This window comes from Dioscorea cayenensis, unplaced genomic scaffold (genome assembly GCF_009730915.1).
Source record: "Dioscorea cayenensis subsp. rotundata cultivar TDr96_F1 unplaced genomic scaffold, TDr96_F1_v2_PseudoChromosome.rev07_lg8_w22 25.fasta BLBR01000946.1, whole genome shotgun sequence".
In the NCBI taxonomy this organism is placed as follows: domain Eukaryota; kingdom Viridiplantae; phylum Streptophyta; class Magnoliopsida; order Dioscoreales; family Dioscoreaceae; genus Dioscorea; species Dioscorea cayenensis.
This window is the reverse complement of record NW_024087337.1, coordinates 1-26,935: the sequence shown is the minus strand read 5'-3', so window position 1 is coordinate 26,935 and position 26,935 is coordinate 1. Positions and strand designations below refer to the sequence as shown.

The window sequence follows — 26,935 nt, the reverse complement described above, 5'->3', positions numbered from 1 at the left end:
GCAAGAGTTGAATCTGTCACACAATGAGTTGGTTGGTCACATTCCATCTTCTTTTCAATCAATGGCAAGCTTAACATTATTGGATTTATCTTATAATTCTTTGGAAGGTCCGGTTCCGGAGAACCGTTTCTTTCAAACAGCTCACTAAATGGTTTACACACAACAAGGGCTTATGTGGTCAAGTGCATGGTTTGCCTCTATGTGCTCAATCCCAGTCAACAACTAGAGATGATGCAAAGAAACAACATAAAGTCATTATCTTGATTATTGTTTTGGCACTATGGCACTTTTCATTTATCTTATTTCGTGATAAGTGGAATATTTCACGCTGTGCATCTTATAAGAGAAAAGAGAGATCCCTATAAATGACACGAGGGAAGAATTTGACGGCCATTTCTTCTCTATTTGGAGAGTCAATCATGGAAAAGGAAGCATACAAAGAGATCATCAGACGACGACAGAAAATTTTCAGTGAAAAAGCATCGGATCGGTACTGAAAACGCATCTAGCACCAGTATACAAAAGTTACATCCACTATCAATCAGAGTTTACCACTTGCTATTAAGAAAATTCAAGAAGAAGAAGCCCATGTTAATGAGCAAGCTTTCCAAAATGAAATACAAGCATTAACTGAAATTTGTCATCGAAATATCGTGAGGTTTTATGGCTTTTGCTCCACTAATAGATTCAGCTTTCTTGCATATGAGTATATGGAGAGAGGAACCTTGGGTGCCACTTTGAGATCTGAAGAGAGGGCAATGGACCTAGATTGGATCAAGAGAGTTAGCATTATACAAGACATTGCTCAAGCTTTATCTTATTTGCATCATGATTGTGCTCCACCTATCATTCATCGAGACATTACGAGCAACAACATTCTTCTCGATGAGGAGTACAAGGCTTGTGTTTCAGACTTTGGTATTTCAAGATTGCTAAAACCTAACTCATCACATTGGAGTTTACTTGCAGGCACCTATGGGTACATGGCACCAGGTATGTATATATCTCCTAGTCATTTTAATTATTTCTTCTATTCATATTCTCTTGTAATTAGATTTGTTAGATTTACCAACATTGAACATGAACATTAATGATGGAATATTGAACTGAACTATGACTAAATGTGAATTAATTTATTGGTATTTGCAGAGCTTGCCTATGTAATGGAAGTGACTGAAAAATGTGAGGTATATAGTTTTGGGATTGTAGCACTTGAAGTGATACATGGGACACATCCTGGTGATCTCCTAAGCAACTTTTCATCGAGTATGTTAGTGAAAGATATCCTTGATCCCCGTCTTCCACTTCATATAGCTGATCAAGTGATCACAAACCAAGTGCTTTCAGTGATTTTAGTAGCAATGCAGTGCATTAACAATGATCCACAGGCTCGCCCTACAATGCAACAAGTATCTCAAATGTTGTCTTCTCCAAAGTCTTTGCCAGCATCTAACAACTATTCTTTTCAAGCACTTACACTTGATCACCTCATAAACATTGTACAAGTGCATATTGATGATCAAGCGCATGAATAACGGGAACTTAGGTACGATTAAGTCTCATTCAGCTCAATTTCTTTAATAAGATGCATATTCTTGCTTAATATGCAATATGACTATTAATGTGCATTTATATTTCTTGTTTGATAGAAATTTTACTATAGTTGCAAATATTTCAGTATCTAGGTTGAACTTCAGCCATGCTTATCACTAAAAGAAAAACAAAAAGTGCTTATATTTTAATCAACCTTATGCATTCGTCGTGAGAGAAAAATATCTCATGCAAATCATATTAGTTAAAATAAATCTTAGCTTGAATAACTTTATATATATATACCTACTTTTCCAATATAAATTTGCTTGTGTAAGTGTATAATAAGATGAGAACTAATATTATATATTCTTGGTTTAATGCAGCTCATATTACTAAGCGTCCCAAACATGGATGTTGAATATCTGTGCTTCACCTTTACTGGCTTTACCAATAGAAAGGCACAATCCTAGTTACTCAAGGGAGGGTGATCTGACCCTGAGTTTTCAAAGTAGTCAACTTTTGTGTTTGTTTGTCTTAGTTTGTGATGTTGTAATGAACTCTCCTTTTTATCTCCATTATCTTGTTCTGCTGTAATTAACTCCCTTTTTAATTTAATAAAGCGGTTGTTCTATTTTAAAGAAAACATACATGTTGAATTTTTTTTTAACATGTTGGTAGGGTTGTAAACTTGTAAACAAGTCAAGCTTGATCCTGCTTGGTCCCATTCAAGATTTGCTTGAAATTTTGAGTTGAGTTTAAGCTTTATAGAGCCAAATTAGAGCAGCTCATGAGCAGCATGATTGATTGATATTCCTAGTTACCTATTGAGTTGATTATTCTACGTTTCTATTAATTCATCCCTTGCTGTTTGCTTAAGTTTTTGGAAAGAAATAAAAAAGAGATTCATGCCTTTATCCATTTAACTCGGAAGAAGTATGTTGTTTCTTAAAGTTTAATTTTTCATTGGAAATATTTTCAATCAAAGGTAACCTTACAAATAATGCAAACCCTTACATGCTCTACATCTTAACTTTAGCAGGTTCTGCATTCATATTTTCCTTTGCATTTATATTTCCACTTAATGTACAAAGTGCCAGGAAATGCCAAGATCGTGGTTAACTATGCCGGCTAATTTAACTCTCGACACCATGGAAAGTTCATAATGAGGACTGTTGGAGTGAATTAATATTTTGAAAATAAAAATGGCTTTTGGAAATAGACTTAACTTTGTTTCAAATTTTCCAAATGATTCCTTCTTCCTTTTTACTTTATTTTATTTTTAGAAAAAAAAAGAACCTTGTTTACATTTGTTCAAACTATTTATTCAAATAAAAAAAATTGTTCAAACTAATGGCTTATGTTTCAGTGCTAGCTTTAGTTTTGAACCATTACTATCTTGATTATGCACATTCCCCTTTCAATATAAATAAAGATAACTACTCTAATTATGTAAAAAATATATTGCTCTTGACTCATAACAGAATAGAAGATTTCTTCTTGTCCTTTAAACCTAGTAATGTATATACATCACCAATTATATAATGAAAGGTTATATTCCTCCCGCCTTCAAACTTGGCCAAGTACTGTCATATATATTTTGGAAAAAATTGAAGTTTAAGTTTTTGTTTGATTGAATTAATTGCCAGTGAGCCACCTACCCCACTTGATGATATGAGACAAGACAAGCTTATACTTTCACTTTTCAGTCATATATACTCTCAAATTTAGCATGAGTTTCAACTACAGGTCAAGTAATTTCTGAGGGTAATAACATCTCTTGTTCCATTCCTAATGAGATCAGAAATCTTGTTCATATGAACTACATTCATTTTGCAAGCAATAGTATAAATGATTCAATTTCTACTAGGCCTAGGTAACATAAGCATGCTTTATGGGTTGTCCGCTTTCTGCAATGAGATCTCTGGAAACATAACTAATGAGATAGGAAAACTTGTGATCTTAGTACAATTGCAATAGATAAGAATCAAATAACAGTGTACATACCTCAGAAATATTGGTGTGTTTGTTTTTCATATTTTATTTTATTATTTAAAAATATTGGTGTGTGTTTTGTTTTGTTTGTATAAAAAGTGGAAAAACCACATATTTATTGGAAATATTAACATTGAATAAAACAAACAAACTGCTAATTTACGGAAAAAGCAACTCTACACAAAACGAGAGTTGAAAGACCACAATAAAATAACAAAATACAAGACAAAATGCAAATATGCTACAAAAACCAATCCAGTTGTTGTTGTTGTTGTGTGTGATGATAAGTATAAAATATTAACATTGAAATTTTCCAAAAATAGACCTTGACTCATCTACATTATTTCATAGACGATTTTTGACTGACAATACCTTCATTCACGCGGTACCACGTATATCATTTTCACAGATACTTTTGACAAACTTTTTAGATTTTTGAATAAAACAAACAAACTGCTAATTTTTAAAAACGGAAAAAGCAACTCACACACAAAAACGAGTTGAAAAACCACAATAAAATAACAAAATACAAGACAAAATGCAAATATACTAGAAAACCAATCCAACGTAGGAGTAAAGAAAAAGGAATGAAATGACGTAGCTAAGAAAAAGGAATGAAAAGAGGTAGCTGAGTCAGTGAAGTCCTAAAATTAGGAACAAAGCGCCCACTGTCATAGACGACTTAGACTATCTACATCACTCTGATAGAAGACCTTGACGGATAATCCCTTCATCCACGGTTCTATCTCCATGGATGACTGACTATCTATGTATGTCTATGTATGTCACTCTCATGGATGACCTTGACTGACAACCCCTGTATTCATGCGCAACAGTCCAGTTATATTATTGGATCATGGACGGAAGAAATGACTTTTTCTACGCACTCGTATTTGCTCATTTGATATACTTGTATATTCTTACATACAAATATATACTACGTCTCGCTTTGTAATTTATATATTTTAATTTTAAAAAGAAATACTGGCAGCTATTAAATGTTGCTTGAATAGTGGCATCGTATTTTCGACTTACATGCTCTTACCTCATATTCAGTTATTTCTAAGATTATTTATATGCTTTTTGTTTGGATTTCTGCAGCTAGAGACCTGAGTCAGCAATTCTCAGGTGAATCTATTTAGAAGCTAAAGTGCTCCATTGACTTCCTGAACGTGCGCTTAGATTATTTATATGCTAGGCAGTGTTTGGCATCAAGAAAATATTTTGATTATTCCTCAATGATCAACAAAAATTAAATTGAAAAGAGAACCAAATCTCAACACCACAATAATGTAGTGTACTTTCATAGAATAAAAGCAGGATAAACATTGTTCTCATTATATTAACCAATTCTCAAAATTAGTCACATGTTTATATTGTTGGTATCTGGAGCGTAACCCTAGTGATACTGATGACTCCAATGTTATCGCTGGCTAGATTATAGCTATTATTGTGTGCTGCACTCTAGGAAGAGATCCTCTCTACGCCTAGTGGCCGGCCTTCTTAAATCCTAGATCTTCACACTATATCCACCTCAAGTGGACTCATATTATACACTATGTGTTTTTGTTATCTTTCCTCCGGTGATCTCTTGGTTCTCATTGTTTTGTATCTTTGAGCTCATTATATCGCTTTAGTTTTCTAATGTGTTTATGGTTTACCTGTGTTTTGTCAAATAATAATAAAAGTTGAAGATTATGAACGAGATTTCAATAAATAATATTATTAGGATGTAATTAATAATTAATCTTTCACAACATACCAAATTTCAAATATGTACCCATGACTTAAAGTTGTTTATCCTGATATATACTTTTCAAACCAAAATAAAAATGAAGAAAAATATTGTATATATTTTCCATTCAACACCAATGACCTTGACTCTGGACTTGCAACCAATTCAAAAATGTATGCCGTGTCCTCCACTTCGCAAGTAATAGTTGAAACTCTCTATGCGGGAAGTGAACAATGAGAGGGAAACATCATTATATTTATACATCAGGATCACAAGTCTAACCTAAAGTCCGTCTCTTAATTAATGTATGGAAATATCATTTCTAATAAAATTAAGTGTTTTAATTGAAAATATTCTACATAAATACGAACATTTCACCCGGAAATCTATGGATGACTGTTTGTGACTAGTGTGATTATTCAAAGTCTTGACGATTTTCCACTGCATACGAAGTTCATGACAATGCAATTATAAAGTATTTTAATACATCATTTTAATGTGAAAGGAATTTTAAAGACGTACTGTTGAGAATATTAATGTGGTTGCCGTGCGTAGCTATCAGTGTGGTTGAATGCTAACAAACAATAATTAAGTTTTATTTTTTAAGATGATTAATTATTAAATGAATTATCTTTGGTGCTGTGATGGTATATAAAGGTCCACAAGGTCCTCCTAACAAAACCACAAGAACATGACTAGAGGCTTTCTAGGAATACATAACTTCAACATGCATGGAACCATGGCCTCGCTCAAAGTTCACCACCATCCAAACATTGATTATGGTGGTGCTCTCAATGTTAGTGCCACTCTTCTCCAATCTTTGTTTCCCTGTTTTTAACATGGCAACGGCCTCAAAGATTGAATCCGAAGGGAGAGCTCTTCTTCAATGGAAGGCAGCCCTTAAAACACAAGAGCTCCTTAACACCTGGACATCAAAAATCAGTCCATGCAACTGGACTGGAATCACTTGCAGATATGATGGCCATCTTATGCCAACCATCACCAGACTCCAACTACAACAGTTGGGACTAGAAGGGAAGCTGGAGACTCTCAACTTCTCAGCTCTGCCATCACTCAGAGTGCTCGACCTCAGTGACAACCATATACATGGATCCATCCCTGCAGCCATTTCAGCTTTGTCCAAGCTCACCATCCTTGATCTCGGTAACAACAGTCTCACAGGCATCATTCCATTACAGCTCGGCAATTTGACAAGGCTCATGACCTTGCAGCTCTTGTATAATCAGATAAGTGGCTCCATACCTCTTTCTTTTGGAAAGCTTCTGAACCTGCAATTAATAGACATCGGTGCAAATTTCTTAGTTGGTTCCATCCCTCTAGAGTTAGGAAACTTGACCAAACTCAATTATTTGTCCTTAGGGATAAATAAGCTCACAGGCTCCATCCCTCATGAGATTGGATATATGGTGAGTCTCAAGACACTTTATCTCGCTAAAAACAATTTAACTGGTTCCATTCCTCCAGGCATAGGAAATCTAACTGAACTCAACCTATTAGGCCTTGATGGGAACCAATTATATGGATCCATACCATACCCTATAGGAAATCTGATCAAACTCAAAGGCTTTTACCTCTTTAACAATAACATAATTGGTCCCATCCCACATAGTATTGGAAATATGACAAAGCTTGAAAATTTTTACTTAGGTACAAATAACATAAATGACTCCCTTCCCAATGAAATTGGGAATCTAGTGAACTTGGGAACTTTTGATGTATCTCAAAACCAAATAATTGATTCCATCCTGCATAGCATTGGAAATCTAACAAAGCTTGATTATTGTTACCTCTATAGTAATAACATAAATGGCTTCATTCCTAGTGAGATTGGGAATCTAATGAACTTGAAAGTTTTTCAAATATCTAACAACCAAATAATTGGTCCCATCCCACATAGCATTGGAAACCTGACCAAACTTGAAAATTTTGACCTATCTAGCAATAAAATAATTGGCACCATTCCTCCATCTCTTGGAAATTTGAAAGGTCTTACTGAATTAAAATTATTTAACAATCATCTCTTTGGTAAAGTGCCCAATGAATTTGAGAACCTTACAAACTTAATTATTCTTGAGCTAGCAAACAATAACCTTTCTGGTAATCTACCATTAGATTTGGCTAAAGGAGGTTTGCTTCAGCATCTTGCTTTAGTCAATAATAATTTCCAAGGTCCCATTCCGACCAGTTTGAAAAATTCAACAAACTTATTCAGGGTACGGCTTGAAGAAAACCAATTCACTGGAGATGTCTCTCAAAGCTTTGGTGTTCATCCATATTTGGATTATATTGATCTAAGCTTTAACAGATTGTCTGGTACTTTATCACCATCTTGGGGAGCATGCCTTAACTTGACAAGCCTTAGAATCGCGGGAAACAGAATCAGCGGATTAATACCCTTGGAAATCGGTCAATTGCTAAAGCTACGACGATTTGATATCTCTTCCAACAATCTAGAGGGAAAGATCCCAAGAGAGTTTGGTAAATTATCTAATATATTTTACCTAAACATGAGCAACAATCATCTCACTGGAGCCATACCATCAGAACTTGGGGATCTATCTTCATTAGAAGCTCTAGATTTGTCAAGCAGCAATTTGAGTGGAGAAATACCAATATGGTTGGAGAACTGCAGTAAATTGCACTCACTCAAATTGAGCAGTAATAAACTAAGTGGTGTGATTCCTTTTCAACTTGGTAACTTGAATTTACATGAAGTACTAGACTTGAGTAATAATTTTTTCACAGGAGAAATACCACCACAACTTAGCAATTTAATCATGTTGCAAGAGTTGAATTTATCACATAACGAGTTGGTTGGTCGCATTCCATCTTCTTTTCAATTAATGATAGGCTTAACATCATTGGATTTATCTTATAATTCCCTGGAAGGTCCTGTTCCAGAGACCCATTTCTTTCGAGCAGCTCCCCTCAAGTGGTTTATCCACAATAAGGGCTTATGTGGTCAAGTGCATGGTTTACCTCCATGTCATCAATCGCAGTTAGTAAGCAGAGGTGATATAGAAAAACATCACAAAATCATTATTTTGATTGTTCTTTTGACATTTGGTATCTTATTTTTGATAATTGGGGTATCCGTATTACTTTTCTATAAGAGAAAGAAGTCCATTACAAATGACACAAGGGAAGAATTTGATAAACATTTCTTCTCCATTTGGGGAGTCAATCACGGCAAGAAAGCATACAAAGAGATTATTAGAGTGACAGAAAATTTTGATGAGAAGTATCAAATAGGTACTGGATCTTGTAGCATTGTCTATAAAGCAACAATATCATCAGGAGTGACACTTTCTATCAAGAAAATTCAAAAAGATGAAGAAGCCCAAGTGAATGAACAAGCTTTTCAAAATGAAATACAAGCATTAACTGAAGTTCGGCATCGAAATATTGTGAGGTTTTATGGTTTTTGTTCTACTGATAAATTCAGCTTTCTTGCATATGAATATATGGAGAGAGGATGTCTGGGTGCCACTCTAAGATCTGAGCAAGAAGCAATGAAGTTGGATTGGATCAAAAGAACTGGTATTGTCCAAGACATTGCTCAAGCTTTATCTTACTTGCATCATGATTGTAATCCACCTATCGTTCATCGAGACATAACGAGCAACAATATTCTTTTGGATGAAGAGTACAAGGCTTGTGTTGCAGACTTTGGTATTTCTCGACTGTTAAAACCTAATTCATCACATTGGAGTTTGCTTGCGGGCACATACGGATACATCGCACCAGGTATGTATGCATCTCCAAATCGATTTGATTGCTTCTTCTATTCTAACTTTGTTATAACTAGACTTACCCATGTGACCTTTTAGATTTATCAACCTTGTACATGAACAATGATGGAGAAAACTAAACTATTACTATTTTTACACTTGATTTGTATTTGCAGAGCTTGCCTATGCCATGAGAGTGACTGAAAAATGTGATGTATATAGTTTCGGAATTGTAGCACTTGAAGTGATATGTGGAACGCATCCTGGGGATCTCCTAAGCAACTTATCATTGAGTATGCTGGTGAAAGATATCCTTGATCCACGTCTTCCCCTTCCCCTTCATATAGCTGATCAAGTGACCATGAATCAAGTGCTTTTTGTGATTTTAATAGCAATGCATTGCATCAACACTGATCCACAGGCTCGCCCTACAATGCGACAAGTATCTGAAAGATTGTTTTCTCCGAAGTCTTGGCCAACATTTGACATCTTCTCTTTTCAAGTACTTACCCTTCATCACCTCATAAACATTGTGCAAACACATATTGATGATCAAGTGCTTGAATAATGAGAACTAAGGTATGATTAAGATTCTTTAATTAGATACATATCTTTGGATAATATCCAGTAGGACAAGTACTTTGCATTTTATATTTCTTATTTGATTAAATTTATTGTATAGTTGCAAATATTTCAATGTCCGTTTAAACTTCTACCATGCTTATTACCAAAAAGAAAAAAAAAAATGTGCTTATATTTAATTTAATCAACCTTTTGCATTCATCATGAGGAAAAAATTTCTCTTGGAATCATATCAGTTAAAATAAATGTTAGCTTGCATACTACACTTTCATTATTCCAATATAAATTTGCTTTTCTAAAGTGTTTAATATGATGGGAACTTATATTGTACATTCCCCCTGCTTCAATGCAGTTCATATTACTACTAAGCACATGTAAGGGTATATATAATTCGCTTGTTATTTATTTATTTTTTATTTAAAATTTTCATTTAATAAACATTTTTACCAACTGAAAAAATACTCAATTTTCTAAGATAACAAATCAAAACAATTCCAAAAGTTAATTGATGAAAATTTCATTTTTTATTTATTTGAAGAAGTTGCTGATCTTGTGATCCATACATATTTCAAGGCATCTCTGGCCGTTCAAAACACATCGGACGGTTGAGGCCTCTCCCGCTCATTTCAAAACTCAGCCCCAAATTCATGGAGGGAAGGGAGAGAGCGAGAGGCCGTCTTCGATGCTTGTGATCTCAACCCGCAGCGCTTCATCAACGAGGTCCTCAACGCCGCCGACGATCTCCTCGATGGCGCCTCCCAGTCCTAACCCTCAAGTTACGGATGATCTCACCGAACGATCTATTGATCTCTCTCTGTAATTCTTCTCAACCCTAAAGTTTGAACTTTTTGGATTTCTCAGGCAGGCTTCAATCATCACGGGATGTGGGGAGAAGCAATCTGATGAGCTTGCCAAGGTATAAAGTCCTCGGCTTTGTCCGCATTATTCATGGATTTGGTTGTTTTGTAGATGATTTAGTGTTTTGTTTGTGATTGTTTGAAATATGTGGTCGTTATTTTTGAGGATTATGAACGATTGATTATCAGATTGTTTTGTGGATCATTTATTAGCCCTTAGTGATAGATAATTGTGGTATTATACTTGATCTAAAACGGATGAGAGGCGCAATTTGTTATGCTGATGGTCTGTAGATTGAAACCACAAACAATGGTATTTGATTTACGACAAGTCTTTTTCAGCAAGTTGAGGGTTTTTATTTGGGGGAACAAATGAACAACCTTTTTGCTGAGTTTTGTATTTTAAATTAACCAAAGGTGATAGTTTGTAGGGCGGCCTTGAATTGGGACAAGCTGTGAATGAAGCACAAAAACATGAACCAAACTGTAGGAACTTCAAGCTAATCCTTTGCCCTTTTTTTTTTGGTTGGTGAATGTGATTAATATATATGGGAAGAAACAAACCTAAAACTATATGAAAGTGGGACTTGAAATAGTTTGCATAAGTATTATTCTGGTTTTCACAGCCGCCATTTGGTTAACATTTCTGGATTCTTAGCTTTGTACATTTTTCCTCTTGGGTGGTATAGCTGCTTTGAACATCTTGGTCCGGAATCGCTCGTGGCGGGGTTGGGGGTTGTTAAATTCCTGCACAATTTGATTTTTCAAGGTGCAATGCTTTGCGTTGAATACTTCATAGTTGAGGATTGCTATTCATCTTGAAAATAAAGGGGTAACATACAAGTCTAACACTCAACTCCTCTCTTCTATTTGAAATGGGTTAGAATATGTGGTATCAATGATCAATTTCTATTGTTTGATGGGATAATTCTAAGTTAATTTTAAGTTGCCAGCATCTTACTGAAAGCTAATTATGAAGTAGCTGTAACACTCTTCTCTTTTTCTTTATCCTCATTTGATTTGGCTATAGACAGCTTCATTAGAATTGGCTGACATTAATGCTCCACAAATGATCCGAAAGAAAGGAGACGCCAAATTCATAGTTGCTGCCACTGGCTCTCGTGCCTCAAGGCCTGGGCCAGATTTGTGCCTTTATAGGTGCCGTGGGTAATCTGCTATAAAGGCGCTGGCCTTGAGCCCAGCACAAAGACTCACATGGGACCTAGGCACGCCTCGTAATATCACAAATTTATTTGGTTATTTTAAAAATATTTAGTTTAACTTTAAATCTTATCCACGATTTTGATGATTAAAAAATAAAAAGGCTAACATACACCAGCCAAGGAAATTAGGATTAATACACAACCAACTAAGTAGAATCAAGACTCTCATCTCCTCTTCGCTAATCCACAAATTTAGATGAAGAGAATGATAAATTTGAAGAGGAAATTGATGATGTTGATGATGTGATGGATTGGATAGATTTTGATGATAGTCACTAAAATCTAGATTTTATTATGCTGCTAGGGATTTGACCATATACATGCATTATATCATATTATTGCATTTTGTATTATAGCATTTGAAGATTATTTTCTTTTCATATTTTGAGACATCGCATCATTCTTTGATCTAAGGAAGTGTTGAGCTTTACAAGTACACCCCAAAGAGGCTAGAGCAAGATGTGTTTAGCTGATAAGCAAATCTGCTATCAATGAAATGGAAAGCTGGGCCCTGGAAGCAAGAAAGGCCTAAGCACCAAGCGCTCCGTAATGTAGCCGGGCCAATTTTACGCTGGGCTCAATAATGGTTGGTGCTTCCTACTCCGCTTTCCGGGTTTTATTTATTTTTGTATAGATTGTATAGATTTAGATTGTGGGAAACCTTTTTTTCTTATGTACGTTTCTAATGTCCGAGTCAGCTCTCTATGATATTAATTTTAGAATATCTTTTAAAACTTTTAGCTAAATTTTTAATCTTTTAGTATAAATATTTAATTTTCAAATTTTCTTGAGCCGGAAACGAGCCACACGAAGTACACCGGGGACGCTACCGCTTTGAGCCTCTAGGGCCTCAGACCTTCCTTGTTTTGCGTACTGGATAAACTTCCTATACAGTCACTGAATACCATCAAATGCTTAATAACCTTTAGATTGATAATATCAAGGCCAACCCTGTTCAAATATTGTAATCATATTTATTTAATTACTTTATTTTATTTTATTTTATTTTGCTATGTCATAGGGTGTTTCATACCTTCGGAACATGACCTAAGAAATTCTGAAAGAGAATGAGCATAAAAAAATGTACTGTCTTCAATGTTGTTTTGTTGTACCTGAGGGGGCTTCACTGTGAAAAGCTGTAGGTTTCTATCTGAAAGGAGTTAATTTATGCAGGCACTGGTAGTTCTATCTCGCCTGATTTTGTTTTCTGTTTACTGCACCTGTTCTTGCTATGAACTATAGGATATGATGCCTTTCATGATGTTACTTCTTCGACTATCTCTTTTCATAGCTAGGAGACTTCCAACTTGCTTTTTTGGTTAAATTATCTCTAATTTACTAGCTTTAAAATTTTATACTTAACTTGTATGAAGGATTCAAAAATTCTTTTCTTTTTATCAAAATGGGCAAACCAAAAAATTTCTTGAACATTCTTTATTCAGCTATTACTTTCTCTGCAAATGGGAAAAAGTAGCTGTACCTTTTCAGGCCTCCTTTTACCATTTTGCTCTTCTTTTGACATTAAGAGAGGTGGAAATTTTTCAAGATTGTTTAAATGATTTAACAAAAAAAAAATTGCAGTTCTAACAGTTATATTGATGCATATTGTTATCCAGCAAGACTTGTTTGTCGAGAACTTAATCACTTGAAGGAGGATATGACGCAGAACTTGATTCTCACTTGAACTCATTGAGAGAGAAGCTTGTTGCAGTAATTTGCTCATGTTTCCTTGGTTTCCTTCAACTCTGCTTCTCTAGAGACAATTGCAAATTTTCTAGGTTGGGAAAGAATGTTCAGCACTTCACAGAGAGATCCAAGTTCTGAAAAAGCAGGCTTGCCTTAACAACAGTTATGATGCATCCCTTGCTGAGATGATATTCCTGTATGAGCAGAACTTGATGCATAAGATGTTTCAAGGTATAATTTCACTTCTAAACTCCTGGAAAACATTCTTTTGTTTACTAAGTGATCTTCCTCTATAGCATTTTAAACCATGGTAAGTAAGTGTATGTACTTCTACTAAGGGATGGATTTCTTTCTTTTCCTACTCTAGTCTTTGATGATCTTGGGGACCTTTGATTATTTCTTCTTCATCATCCAGTTCATGTTTGATAAAGAGGAATCCCATGGTTGGGCAGGTAAAAAGAAATTACAAAGAAATCTTTTGGTTCAAAAAGTTATATGCAAACTAGTTATATTTCCTTTGCATGCGCTTCAGTTACTGACAAAACTAGTGGAGTCACTTGAGCTGCCTAAGTAACAGTTTTGTGCTGCCTAAATCCATGGTTCCCTCTTTTGTATGATATTGCATACCTTCATCAAAAAAAGACCTTAAGTGGTTTTGCTTAAAATTTACTGTATGATTACTATGCCATATGTAAATCCTTTTCGTTGCTTTACCTTAATTTGGCCAAATGACTTACTAGCTTTTCAGAGGTAAAGAAGGTGGCATCAGTACTGAAACAAAAGCTGAGACCATTCAGATCAAAAGAGCAAAATAGATGGATCCTCTGATAGCTGGGAAAATAAGCTCACCAAGTTTCAAAGCCCACATGTGTTAGATAACCATGGTAATACATAATTTTATATGTTGCATACTGTTATCGCCTGTAAATCATAGAAATTAAACCCTAGAATATGAAACACACTTTATTTGAAACAATAAAAATAATGTCTTTGACTCCATTTTGTATCTCAATTATATGTGAATCGTTTTCCGACACTATTAATGTAGTACTATAGTTTTTTTCTCATATTTGTTTTATTTAATTATTTGAATCATTCAGTTTGTTTGTGTGGTTAATAAAAATAATCATTATCATTATCATTACCATTATCATTGAAATTTTCAATGTAGACCTTGTCTGCCTAGATTACTCTCATGGGACTGACCTTGTATATCCACATTTACCCTCTCATATCATTCACGGTACTTAACTGTTATATCATTGGACCATTGATGCAAGAGGCTTTTTCTATGCACTCAGTTTTTCTCAATCAATGGATTTACAAGCAATATGATGACCGAATGAATGATGCAATTTAAGATGAGATGTTAAAATTTTATTCCTATTATTTTGCTACATGTCAACTGTCTTGCATGCTTTGTATATCCTTACCACTTGTTTTGTAATTTATATTATCTTCATTTGAAGTTGGTACTGATTGCAATTTTATATATTGTTTACTTGAAGTCAGACTTTAGATCTACCATTAACCATTCAAATAACAATCCACCGTACTAGACGCGTGTTTGTTCAAAAATGTAATAATTACATATGCTTGTTTTGATAGACAGTTAAATTTGCAAGAGCATGTTGAAATTATGTAGAAATTTTAAACAACGATAATGAAAGTTTGAAAATTATATTACTTTTAAGATAAATATAATTTTTAATAATTACATGAGGTATATATTTTTATTAAGTATTTGTGAATTTTAGAAACTTATAATTTTTTTTTTACGGAGTGAATAAATCACAATTTATTACAAAGAGCCAAGAACAAATATACAAAACTCCTAAATTTTTAACAACGGTTTTATATTGGACAAAATATATGTAGCTAGCTAGGGTGAAATAAATGAAGTGTAATTTAATTTAGGCCACTTATCATTGTAATTTGACTATGTTGTCTAATTGTTTAAGATAGATATACTACCCATGAAGAATATTAATATTGAAGAATGGAACATGCATCTTTTGCTTCTGAATTTTTCCACATTAATTGTTTTTGGTTTGAGTAGAATAATCAAGACCAGGTCTCATTTGATTATTCCAACATGATCACAGTCAATGAGAGTGAGACATCATGACGGAAACCACAAATGTTACATCAAGCCTCATCACAGTTTGTGGATAAGTATTTTTTTAATCAAGACAAAAAGTCAGCTGTTAACAACAATGTGACTGTCATGCCTATCTAACACTGTGATTGAATGCTGACAATAATAAATGCTTATTTTTAAAATGATATTAATTATTATGTGAATTATCTTTCATTCTGTGATGCTATAAAAATTAAGGTGCTCAACGCCCTTTCTGCTAACAAAGCCACAAGAAAATGTCTAGAGGCTTTCTAGGAATAACATATAGTTTCAAAATGGAATCACTGCTTCCCACAAAGTTCACCACCTTCCCAATATTGATGATGATGGTGGTGTTTTCTCTGTTACTACTACTCTTCTCCAATCTTTGTTTCCCTGTTTTTAACATGGCAGCAGCTTCAAAGATTGAATCCCAAGGGAGAGCTCTTCTTCAATGGAAGGCCGCCATTGAAACACAAGAACTTCTTAACACCTGGACATCAAAGACCAGTCCATGCAATTGGACTGGAATCACTTGCAGAAATGATGGCCATCTCATGCCAACCATCACTAAGGTCCAATTGGAACAATTGGGACTAGAAGGGAAGCTGGAGATTCTCAACTTCTCAGCTCTACCATCACTCAAAGTTCTTGACCTTAGTGACAACCGTCTACATGGATACATCCCTGCAACCATTTCAGCTCTCTCCAAGCTTGCCATTCTTGATCTTTCTAACAACAATCTCACAGGCGTCATCCCATCAGAGCTTGGCAATTTGACAAGGCTCAAGACCTTGTGGCTCTTTGAGAATCAGATAAGTGGCTCCATACCTCCTTCTTTTGGAAAGCTATTGAACCTGAATTGGTTAACCATCTCCAGAAATTTCTTAGTTGGTCCCATCCCTCTAGTGTTTGGGAACTTGACCAAACTTAATTTTTTATACCTATGGAGAAATAACCTCACTGGCTCTATTCCTTGTACGATTGGGAATCTAGTGAATTTGATAGAATTTGATATATCTGACAATCAAATAACCGGTCCCATCCCACATAACATTAGAAACCTGACCAAGCTTGAAACCTTTCACATATTTAATAATAGCATAAATGGCTCCATTCCTAGTGAAATTGGGAATTTAGTGAATTTGAGGGATTTTTCAATATATAAAAACCAAATAACCGGTCCCATTCCACATAGCATTAGAACCTTGTCCAAGCTTGAAACTCTTTACCTATATAACAATAACATAAATAGCTCCATTCCATATGAGATCGAGAATCTGGTGAATTTGACTGATTTTGATAATCGACAATCGAGATAACTCGGTCCCATCCCACATAACATTAGAAATCTCGACCAATCTTGAAACCTTTCACCTATTTAATAATAGCATAAATGGCTCCATTCCATATGAAATTGGGATTTTAGTGAATTTGAGGGATTTTTCAATATATAAAAACCAAATAATCGGTCCCATTCCATGTAGCATTGGAACCTTGACCAAGCTTGAAAGCTCTTTACCTATATAACAATAACATAAACAGCTCCATTCCATATGAGATCGAATCGGTGAATTTGACTGATTTTGATATATCTCGACAATCGAGTAACTTGATCCCATCCCCATAGCATTAGAAACTTGACCAAGCTTGAAACCTTTCACCTATTTAATAATAGCATAAATGGCTCCATTCCTTATGAGATCGGGAATCGAGTGAATTTGATGATTTTTGATATATCTGACAATCGAGATAACGGGTCCCATCCCATAGTAGTATTAGAAACTTGACCAAGCTTGAAACCTTTCACCTATTTAATAATAGCATAAATGAGCTCCATTCCTTATGAGATCGAGAATCAGTGAATTTGAGGGATTTTGATACATCTGACAATCAGATAACCGGTCCCATCCCACATAGCATTAGAAACTTGACCAAGCTTGAAACCTTTCACCTATTTAATAATAGCATCAAATGGCTCCATTCCTTATGAGATGGGAATCGGTGAATTTGAGGATTTTTGATACATCCGACAATCGATAACCCGGTCCCATCCCACTAGCATTAGAAACTTGACCAAGCTTGAAACCTTTCACCTATTTAATAATAGCATAAATGGCTCCATTCCTTATGAGATTGGGAATCGGGTGAATTTTGAGGGATTTTGATACATCTGACAATCAGATAACCGGTCCCATCCCACATAGCATTAGAAATCTGACCAAGCTTGAAACCTTTCACTTATTTAGTAATAGCATAAATGGCTCCATTCCTTATGAGATTGGGAATCTGGTGAATTTGAGGGACTTTGATACATCTGACAATCAAATAACCGGTCCCATCCCACATAACATTAGAAACCTGACCAAGCTTGAAACCTTTCACTTATTTAATAATAGCATAAATGGCTCCATTCCTAGTGAAATTGGGGGATTTTGTGAATTTGAGAGATTTTTCAATATATAAAAACCAAATCATTGGTCCCATTCCACATGGTATTGGAAACCCTGACTAAATTGCGAAAACTTTTTACCTATATAAGAATAACATAAATGGCTTCATTCCTTGTGAGATTGGGAATTTAGTGAACTTGATAGACTTTGATATATCCGAAAACCAAATTATTGGTCCCATCCCACATAGCATTGGAAACCTGACCAAGCTTGAAATTTTTGACCTATCTAGCAACAAAATAACTGGCATCATTCCTCCATCTCTTGGAAATTTGAAGGGTCTTACTGAATTAAAATTATTTGACAATCATCTCTTTGGTATAGTGCCTAATGAATTTGAGAACCTCACAAATTTAATTAATCTTCAATTATTCAACAACAGTCTTTCTGGTATCCTACCACCAAATTTGGCCAAAGGAGGCTTGCTGCAAAATCTTACTTTAGGATACAATAATTTCCAAGGTCCCATTCCGATAAGTTTGAAAAATTCAACAAACCTAGTCAGGGTCCGGCTTGAAAGAAACTAATTCACTGGAGATGTCTCTGAAAGCTTTGGTGTTCATCTGCACTTGGATTATATTGATCTAAGCTTTAACAGGTTGTCTGGCACTTTATCACCATCTTGGGGAGCATGCCTCAACTTGACAAGCCTTAGAATCTCAGGCAACAAAATCAGCGGAATAATGCCCTTGGAAATTGGGCTATTGCCAAAGTTGCGACGATTTGACATCTCTTCCAATAATATGGAGGGAAAGATCCCAAGAGAGTTTGGTAAATTATCTAGTATATTTTACCTAAACATGAGCAACAATCATCTCACGGGAACCATACCGCCAGAATTTGGAGATCTATCTTCATTAGAAGCTCTTGATTTGTCAAGCAACAATTTGAGAGGAGAAATACCAATTTGGTTGGAGAATTGCATTAAATTGATCTCACTCAAGTTAGGTAGTAATGAGCTAAATGGAGCCATCCCTTTTCAACTTGGTAGTTTGAACTTCATGGAAGTCCTAGACTTGAGTGACAATTTATTCACGGGAGAAATACCACAACAACTTAGTAACTTAATAGTGTTGCAAGAGTTGAATTTATCACACAATCAGTTGGTTGGTTGCATTCCATCTTCTTTTCAATCAATGGCAGGCTTAACATCGTTAGATTTATCTTACAATTCTCTAGAAGGTCCAATTCCGGAGAACCATTTCTTTCAAATAGCTCCCATTGAGTGGTTTACCGACAATAAGGGCTTATGTGGTCATGTGCATGGTTTGCCTCCATGTAATAAATCTCTTTCATTTAATGATCACGTGAAGAAACATGACAAATTCATCCTCTTGACCGTTCTAATATGTAGCATGTTACTTCTCTTATTTATGATAGTTGGAATATTCACATTACTTTCTTACATAAGAAAGAGATCCACTACAAATGATATTGTGGAAGAATTTGGAGGACATTTCTCCTCCATTTGGAGGGTTAATCATGGAAAAGAGGCATACAAAGAGATCATTCAAGCGACAAACAATTTTGATGAGAGGTATCAAATTGGTGTTGGAGCTAGCAGTGTAGTCTATAAAGCAGTACTATTATCAGGAGATATACTTGCTATCAAGAAAATTCATGAAGGTCACATGGATGAGCAATTCCAAAACGAAATTCAAATGTTAACCAAAATTCGGCATCGGAATATAGTGGGGTTCTATGGTTTTTGCTCTACTAATGAATTTAGCTTTCTTGCGTATGAGTTTATGGAGAGAGGATGCTTGGGTGCTAGTCTCAGATCAGAACGAGAATCCATGGAGTTGGATTGGATCAAGAGGGTCAACATTGTACGAGACATTGCTCAAGCTCTATCTTACTTGCATCATGATTGCACTCCACCTATCATTCATCGAGACATAACAAGCAACAACATTCTTTTAGATGAGGAGTACAAGGCTTGTGTTTCAGACTTTGGTATTTCTAGACTACTAAAACCGAACTCATCACATTGGAGTTTGCTTGCAGGGACATATGGGTACATGGCACCAGGTATGTATGCATCTCCTAATCATTTTAATTGTTCTTCTATGTGTACTCTCTGGTAATTAGACTAAGTGATTACACAAGCAATTTATTAGTTTTATCAACCTTGAATATGAACAATGATGATGAAGTGAACTGAGCTACTACTGAACTTTACTTGATTGGTGTTTGCAGAGCATGCCTATGTAATGAGATTAACTGAAAAATCTGATGTATATAGTTTCGGGATTGTAGCACTTGAAGTGATTCATGGAACACATCCTGGAGATCTCCTAAGCAACTTATCACTGAGTATGTTAGTGAAAGATATGCTAGATCCACGTATTCCTCTTCGCTTAGCTGATCAAGTGACCACAAACCAAGTGCTTTTAATGATTTTAATAGCAATGCAGTGCATCAACATTGATCCACAGACTCGCCCTACAATGCAACAAGTATCTCAAAGGTTGTCTTTTTCAAAGTCCTTGGCAGCATCTGACATCAATTCTTTTCAGGCACTTACCCTTGATCACCTCATAAACATTGTACAAACACATGTTGATGATCAAGAGCATGAATGATGGGAACGTTGGGGAGGAATATATATATTTCTAGTAAGGAAGGTATGATCCAGTCTTAATCTCTCCATTTCCCAAGTTTCTTTAAAAAGATACATATCCTTACTTAATATCCATTAAGACCGGTAACTTTGCATTTATATTTCTTTTTGACTGAATTTATTGTATGGTTGCAAATATTCCAGTATGTGATTGAACTTTAGTCATGCTTATTACTATGTTCTTATATTTTAATCAAGCTTATGTATTAATAGTGAGAAAAAATTTCTCATGCAATCACATGGGTCAAAATAAATGGTAGTTTGAATAATATAAACCTACTACTCCAATATAAACTTGCTTGTCTAAGTGTATAATATGATGAGAACTTATATTATAATTATATGTGTGGTCTGTTGCAGCTCTTTCTACTGAGCATCCTAAACAAATGGAATGTTGAACGTCTCTGTACGCCTTTACCAATGAAAAAGCACAATCTTAGTCACTTAAGGGAGGGTGATCTTTCCCTTGACTTTTCATAGTACTCCACTTTTCATGTTTGCTGGACCCATCTCTTGGTGCTCCTTATCTTCATTATTTTGTATTTTTTAATTAATTTTCCTTAACTTTATCTTCATTATTTTGTACTCTTATAATTAACTCTCCTATATGTTAGCAAGGTGGTTGTTCCATTTTATATATATAAAAAAAAATTCTTTTCATATTGAAGCCTTCTCTTGATTATGTACATCAATCTTTCGGCATAAATAAAGCTAACTACTGTACTTATGTTAAGATATATATATATATATGTGCTCTTGACTCATGCCAGAGTAGAGAAGATTTCACAATATTCTTTATTGCTAGTAAACCATACACTGATGCACATCACCAATTTATATAACGAAAGATTTTATTCCTCCCACCTTGAAACTTGGCCAAGTATTTGTCATATATATTTTAGAAAAATTTAACTTTCTGTTATGCTGTGTTAATTGCTAGTGAGCCACCAACCTTGCTTGATATCCTCTCAATTTTAGCGTGATTTCAATTACATAAATAATGAGGAACAAGGGCAACAAATATCTCTTGTTCCATTAGCTAAAAATCTTGTGCATTAGAATTACATTCATGTCGCAAGCAATATTATAAATGATTTTTATTCTTTTCTAGCTTAGGTAACTTAAGCATGCTCTGTTCTGTGTGTTTTGCATGCTTTGTTCTGTTGCTTTTGACTTTTTGGCAATGCTATCTTAGGATATAAATCTAATGAGATGAGTTACTGTTCATGATATTGTTTATGTGTACATATGGCTATTGTTTTATGTACACTCAGAAATACGTCTTTGAGATCGTGCAAATCTCAGGAATTTGAGATTTGGAAAAGCACGCTCAGGAGATTGAGATTTTGGTGAACATGGCCTCCAAGTGTAATGCATGGTGGTGCTCTTGAGCACGGCAAGGAGTACGGGTGTGCTGATCTTAGGAATCGAGTTTATGGAAGAGGACGGCTTTAAGCACGGGTGTGGTTGGACCCATAAGTTGGCGATCTTAAAAGCGACATTTGAAGAGGAGTGAGAGAGATAAAGAAAAGGGGTTTTGAGGAATTGAAGAAGGAGCTTGAGATTGGCTTGAAAACTCCAAGAAGTTTGGTTTGATCTTTCAAACAAGTGAAGAAGAGGAGTAAGCTTGTCTTTCATGCTTGTAAGCCACTTTGACTATTTCGTTTTTTTGTTTGTGAAGCCATTGTTAGAGCACATACGGGTACATGGCACTAGGCATGTATGCATCTCCAAATTAGTTTGATTGCTTCTTCTATTCAAATTATGTTATAATTAGACCTACCCATGTGACTTATTAGATTTATCAACCTTGTAATGAATAATGATGGAGTGGACTAAACTATTTCTATTTTTAAGCTTGATTTGTATTTGTAGAGCTTGCCTATACAACGAGAGTGACTGAAAAATGTGATGTATACAGTTTTGGAATTGTAGCACTTGAAGTGATACGCGGAACGCATCCCAGGGATCTCTTAAGCAACTTATTATTGAGTGTGATAGTGAAAGATATCCTAGATCCACGTCTTCCCCTTCATATAGGTGATCAAGTGGCCACGAACCAAGTGCTCTTTGGTGATTTTAATAACAATGCATTATCTCATCACTGATCCGAAGGCTTGCCCTATAATGCAACAAGTATCTCAAAGATTGTCTTTTCTCCAAAGTCTCGGGTCAACATCTGACATCTACTCTTTTCAAGCACTTACCTTGATCACCTCATGAAAATTGTGCAAACACATATATCCTAGTATTGAAGGTATGATTTAGACTTATTCTCTCATTCTCCCTAAGTTTCTTTTAATTAGATACATATCTTTGGTTAATATCCGGTAGGACCAGTACTTTGTGTTAGAAATAGTCAAAGAACTGTATGTGAACATTAAACAATCCTGCTACATTGTAGGAGTTAGTTGCTGTATTCTAGTGATCCATATCTCGAGGCACATCTGGCCGTTTAATGCAAATCGGACGGCTGAGAGCTCTCCCGCTCATTTCAAAACCCATCCCCCAAATCCAGAGCAGCGACCATGGAGTGAAGTGAGAGCGTGGCCGTCTTCGATGCTTGCGATCTCAACCCCCAGCGCTTCATCAATGAGGTCCTCAACGCCGCCGTTCTGCCTCCAGTTACGGATGATCTCCCCTTATGATCTATTGATCTCTCTCTCTCTCTCTCTCTCTCTCTCTCTCTATGTAACTCTTCTCAACCCTAATGTTTGCACTTTTTGGATTTCTCAGGCAGGCTTCAATCATCACGGGATGTGGGGAGAAGCAATCTGATGAGCTTGCCAAGGTATAAAGTCCTCGCCTTTGCCCGTATTATTCATTGATGTTGTGGTTTTATGGATGATTTAGTGTTTTGTTGGTGATTGTCTAAAACTGTTGTAAAAAGCTATGAAGTTGCTGTGATTGAAGAAGCTGATGCATCTTCATGGAGTTAAATGTTTATTGAATTGAGTGATTAGAAGAAGCTGGAGTTCATTATTTACACGAGCTATGAAATTTAAGTCAACTTGCTGTTTGCCATGTCAGCATATTATTAATTAATTAAAACATTTCCAGCCACATCTCAGCAAGTTTGTTAAAGACATTCACTAGCTTTGTGTAAATGGAGAGCTTTGTATTCAATTCAGTTTTTGATTGTTTCTCTCAAAGTTCATCGAAGAAAAATGATCTTCTCCCTCATTCAGTCATTCTTTCATTTTCTTGTTTGAATTGATGGTGTTTCTGATTCGTGATCATGATTTCCTCTTTCTGATCTTCATCTTCCTAAGGTAGAACCTCTGTTTCACAGGTTTCTCCAGACCTTGTTACAACTTTGGAAGAAAATTCCTGTAGATTTCATCAGAAATGTGTGGTTATTTTCAAGGATTATGAACGATTGATCATCAGAGTACGTTTAGCATCATTTATTATCTCTGAATGATAGATAATTGTTGTATTATACTCAATCTAAGATGGATGGGAGAGGCAATTCATTTTGCTAATGGTCTGTAGATTGAAACCACAAACAATGGTATTTGATTTACAATCCTTCTTTTTCAACAATGGTATTTGTGTTTTAAAATTAAATAATGAGGTTCCTGCTTGAAGGAATTTAACCAAAGGTGCTTGTTTGTGGGGCGGCCTTGAGTTGGGACGAACTGTGAATGGAAGACAAAAACATTGACCAAACTATAAGAACTTCAAGCTGTTCCTTAGTCCTTTGTTTGTGGTTGGCAAAAATGATGAATACATACAGGAAGGAAAAAACCTAAAACTCTATGGAAGTGGGACTTGAAATAGTTTGTGCCCCCATTTGGTTAACATTTCTGCATTCTTAGGTGTGTACATTTCCTTTTTCTTGTTTTGTTTTTGGGGTTAAATTCCGCATAATGTGATTTTCAAGCCGCTAGGCTTTGTGTTGAATACTTCACAGTTGAGCATTGTTATGCATCTTGAAATAAAGGGTTAACATACAAAGTCTAACACTCCACTTCTCTCTTCTATTTGGAATAGGTTAGAAAATGTAAGGCCATGATCAATTTCTATTGTTTAGTGGGATGATTCTAAGTTAAATTTAAATTGGCTGCATCTTACTGAAATATAATCATGAAGTAACTGTAAACTCCTCTTTTTCTTTATCCTCATTTGATTTGGCTGTAGATAACTTCATTAGAATTGGCTGACGTTAATGCTTCACAATGGATCCATCAAATGCTTAATAACCTTTAGATTGATAAAGGCTAACCATGTTCTAATATTTTGATAATATTTATTTTATTATTTTATTTTGCTATGTCTTAAGGTGTTTCATACCTTCGCAACATGACCCAAGAAATTTTGGACAAGAGAATGGACATATGGGGAAAATTTTGTCTTCGACATTGTTTTGCTATACCTGAGGGCTTCACTCTGTGAAAAGCTGTAGGTTTTCTATCTGAAAGGAGTTAATTTATGCAGGCACCGATAGTCCTATCTCACCTGATTTTGTTTTCTGTTTTCTGCATCTACATCTGTTCTTGCTATGAACTATAGGATATGATGCCTTTCATGATGTTACTTCTTCGACTATATCTTTTCATAGCTAGGAGACTTCCAGCATTTCATTTTTGGTTAAATTATCTCTAACCTGCTGGCTCTAAAAGTTTTTATTTTTTAATTTTTTTTTTTTTTGGCTAATAGGCGAGAAGCGCCTCCCATTTAAGGGATTGTCAAAGGGATAACAGGTATGGAAGTGCACCAATTACGGCGGCTTACAAACCTCTTAGAAAAATTCTCTTGCCGTATGACTCTGGAGGGGTGGAATTACTGTTTCTCCCACTGGGACCCACCCTCAGGTTTGTGAATAGTACAAGAAAAGTAGTAGACCTGGGTGTGTAGTACATAAACAGTACTAAATAGTACTGCAGGGGGAAGGATTCAAACTCTTTCCCTTCCCTTTGTAATCTTGTGTTATACCATTAGGCTATTCAATGGTTGACTAAAAGTTTATATTTAATTTGAAAAAAGTAACCGTACCTTTTCAAGCCATCTTTTTCGATTTCACTCTTGTTTTGCAATTAAGAGAGGTGGAATGTTTAAAGATTGTTTAAATGGTTCACAAAAAAAAAAATTGTGGTTGTAACAGCTATTTTGTTGCATACTGTTATACAGCAAGACTTGTCTGTCGAGAATTTATCAGTTGAAGGAGGATATGACACAGAACTTGATTCTCACTTGAACTCATTGAGAGAGAAGCTCGTTGCAGTAAGTATCTGCCATTTGCTCATGTTTCCTTGGTTTCCTTCAACCCTGCTTCTCTGGAGACAATTGCAAATTTTCTAGGTTGGGAAGGAATCTTCACAGCTTTATAGAGTGATCCAAGCTCTGGAAAAGCAGGCTTTCCCTTAGCAACAGTTTTGATGCATCCATTGCCGAAGCACTATTGTTGTATGAGCAGAGCTCAACGCATGAGAATTTTCAAGGTATAATTGCACTTCTAAACACCTAGTATATCATGTTGTGATGCTGCTTTACTTGCACCTTAGTTGGGAGTTTATGTTTAGAAGTTTTCACCAAAGCATGTCAATGTTTCTCAAGATAATTGTGAAACCATTCTTTCAGTTTCCAAGAGATCTTCCACTAAAGCATTTCAGCAGTGGTAGATTAGTGTATGTACTTCTGCTGAGGATGGAATTCTTTCTTTCCTACTCTAGTCTTTGATGATCTTGGGGACCTTGATTATTTCTTCTTTCATTTAGTTCATGTTTGATAAAGAGAAATCCCATGGTTGGGCAGGTAAAAAAATCACAAAGAAATTTTGGTTAGTTATATACAAACTAGTCATACTTCATTTGCATGCGCATCGGTTACTGACAAAACTAGTGGAGTCACTTAAGCTGCCAAAATAACAGTTTTCTGTTTTCCTTTCTTGATCATGCTTGTTTCTTAGACTGGATAGCCATCCATGGTTCCCTCTCTTGTATGATATTGCATACTTTCATCAAAGATTTGGAGCTTTAAAAAAAAAACCCTTAAGTGGTTTTGCTTAAAATCTACTGTATTATTACCACGCCGCCATACGTAGATCCTTTTCCTTACTTGACCTCAATTTGGCCAAATGACTTACTAAATTTTCAGAGATAAAGAAGTTGGCCTCAGTACCAAAATCAAAAGCTGTGACCATGCAGATCAAATGGACAAAAGAGATGGAACCTCTGATCGCTGGGAAAATAAACTCAACGAATAAAAGGCAACATGTGTTAGATAACCATGGTAATACATAATTTCATATATCCCAGGCCGCTATCACCTGTAAATTATAGAAATTAAAGCCTAGGATATGATCCAACTTGAATTCCCTACTTATTTTCAGATCTTTCTGCAAGACTTGATGATATTCTTGGAGTACCAACTGTCTT

The 26,935-nt window shown here is 35.4% G+C and overlaps 5 protein-coding genes across 19 annotated transcripts; all 5 read left to right on the top strand.

Moving 5' to 3' along the window:
- The first annotated feature begins 585 nt into the window (after positions 1 to 585).
- On the top strand, positions 586 to 2,165 carry LOC120255330 (MDIS1-interacting receptor like kinase 2-like). Its single transcript, XM_039263175.1, has 3 exons — positions 586 to 993; positions 1,150 to 1,546; positions 1,917 to 2,165. The coding sequence occupies exons 1-2, from the start codon at positions 711 to 713 to the stop codon at positions 1,533 to 1,535; spliced, it is 669 nt and encodes a 222-aa protein (XP_039119109.1). The 5' UTR covers positions 586 to 710; the 3' UTR covers positions 1,536 to 1,546; positions 1,917 to 2,165.
- A 3,796-nt stretch (positions 2,166 to 5,961) lies between these two features.
- Positions 5,962 to 14,194, top strand: LOC120255326 (MDIS1-interacting receptor like kinase 2-like). Of its 6 annotated transcripts, XM_039263169.1 has the most exons (7): positions 5,962 to 8,821; positions 8,927 to 9,028; positions 9,189 to 9,591; positions 10,168 to 10,369; positions 10,456 to 10,510; positions 13,291 to 13,591; positions 14,101 to 14,194. In XM_039263169.1, the coding sequence occupies exons 1-3, from the start codon at positions 5,992 to 5,994 to the stop codon at positions 9,578 to 9,580; spliced, it is 3,324 nt and encodes a 1,107-aa protein (XP_039119103.1). In that variant the 5' UTR covers positions 5,962 to 5,991; the 3' UTR covers positions 9,581 to 9,591; positions 10,168 to 10,369; positions 10,456 to 10,510; positions 13,291 to 13,591; positions 14,101 to 14,194. The 6 variants fall into 6 exon arrangements, with proteins under 6 accessions (XP_039119103.1, XP_039119101.1, XP_039119098.1 ...); XM_039263167.1 differs by having other exon boundaries at positions 5,962 to 9,028; positions 10,460 to 10,510; XM_039263164.1 differs by having other exon boundaries at positions 5,962 to 9,028.
- On the top strand, positions 14,151 to 16,801 carry LOC120255334 (MDIS1-interacting receptor like kinase 2-like). The gene is made up of 2 exons (XM_039263180.1): positions 14,151 to 14,244; positions 15,894 to 16,801. Exon 2 carries the CDS (start codon positions 16,037 to 16,039, stop codon positions 16,799 to 16,801), a length of 765 nt encoding a protein of 254 aa, XP_039119114.1. The 5' UTR covers positions 14,151 to 14,244; positions 15,894 to 16,036.
- A 1,208-nt stretch (positions 16,802 to 18,009) lies between these two features.
- Positions 18,010 to 22,704, top strand: LOC120255328 (MDIS1-interacting receptor like kinase 2-like). 5 transcript variants are annotated; one of them, XR_005534972.1, is made up of 4 exons: positions 18,010 to 19,963; positions 20,132 to 20,559; positions 21,861 to 22,197; positions 22,477 to 22,704. XR_005534972.1 is itself a non-coding variant. In XM_039263170.1 (3 exons), exons 1-2 carry the CDS (start codon positions 18,616 to 18,618, stop codon positions 20,515 to 20,517), a joined length of 1,734 nt encoding a protein of 577 aa, XP_039119104.1. In that variant the 5' UTR covers positions 18,010 to 18,615; the 3' UTR covers positions 20,518 to 20,559; positions 20,916 to 21,544. The 5 variants fall into 5 exon arrangements, 1 of the variants encoding a protein (XP_039119104.1); XR_005534974.1 differs by having other exon boundaries at positions 21,830 to 22,197; positions 22,491 to 22,704; XR_005534971.1 differs by having other exon boundaries at positions 21,830 to 22,197.
- A 20-nt stretch (positions 22,705 to 22,724) lies between these two features.
- Positions 22,725 to 26,609, top strand: LOC120255331. 6 transcript variants are annotated; one of them, XR_005534976.1, is made up of 9 exons: positions 22,725 to 22,812; positions 22,960 to 23,179; positions 23,292 to 23,346; positions 23,848 to 23,946; positions 24,147 to 24,376; positions 24,841 to 24,959; positions 25,218 to 25,372; positions 25,689 to 25,781; positions 25,860 to 26,609. XR_005534976.1 is itself a non-coding variant. In XM_039263176.1 (7 exons), exons 2-6 carry the CDS (start codon positions 23,115 to 23,117, stop codon positions 25,753 to 25,755), a joined length of 441 nt encoding a protein of 146 aa, XP_039119110.1. In that variant the 5' UTR covers positions 22,725 to 22,812; positions 22,960 to 23,114; the 3' UTR covers positions 25,756 to 25,781; positions 25,860 to 26,607. The 6 variants fall into 6 exon arrangements, 2 of the variants coding, with proteins under 2 accessions (XP_039119110.1, XP_039119111.1); XR_005534978.1 differs by lacking the exon at positions 24,841 to 24,959; XR_005534975.1 differs by lacking the exon at positions 24,147 to 24,376 and having other exon boundaries at positions 25,860 to 26,608.
- The last annotated feature ends 326 nt before the right edge of the window (positions 26,610 to 26,935 follow it).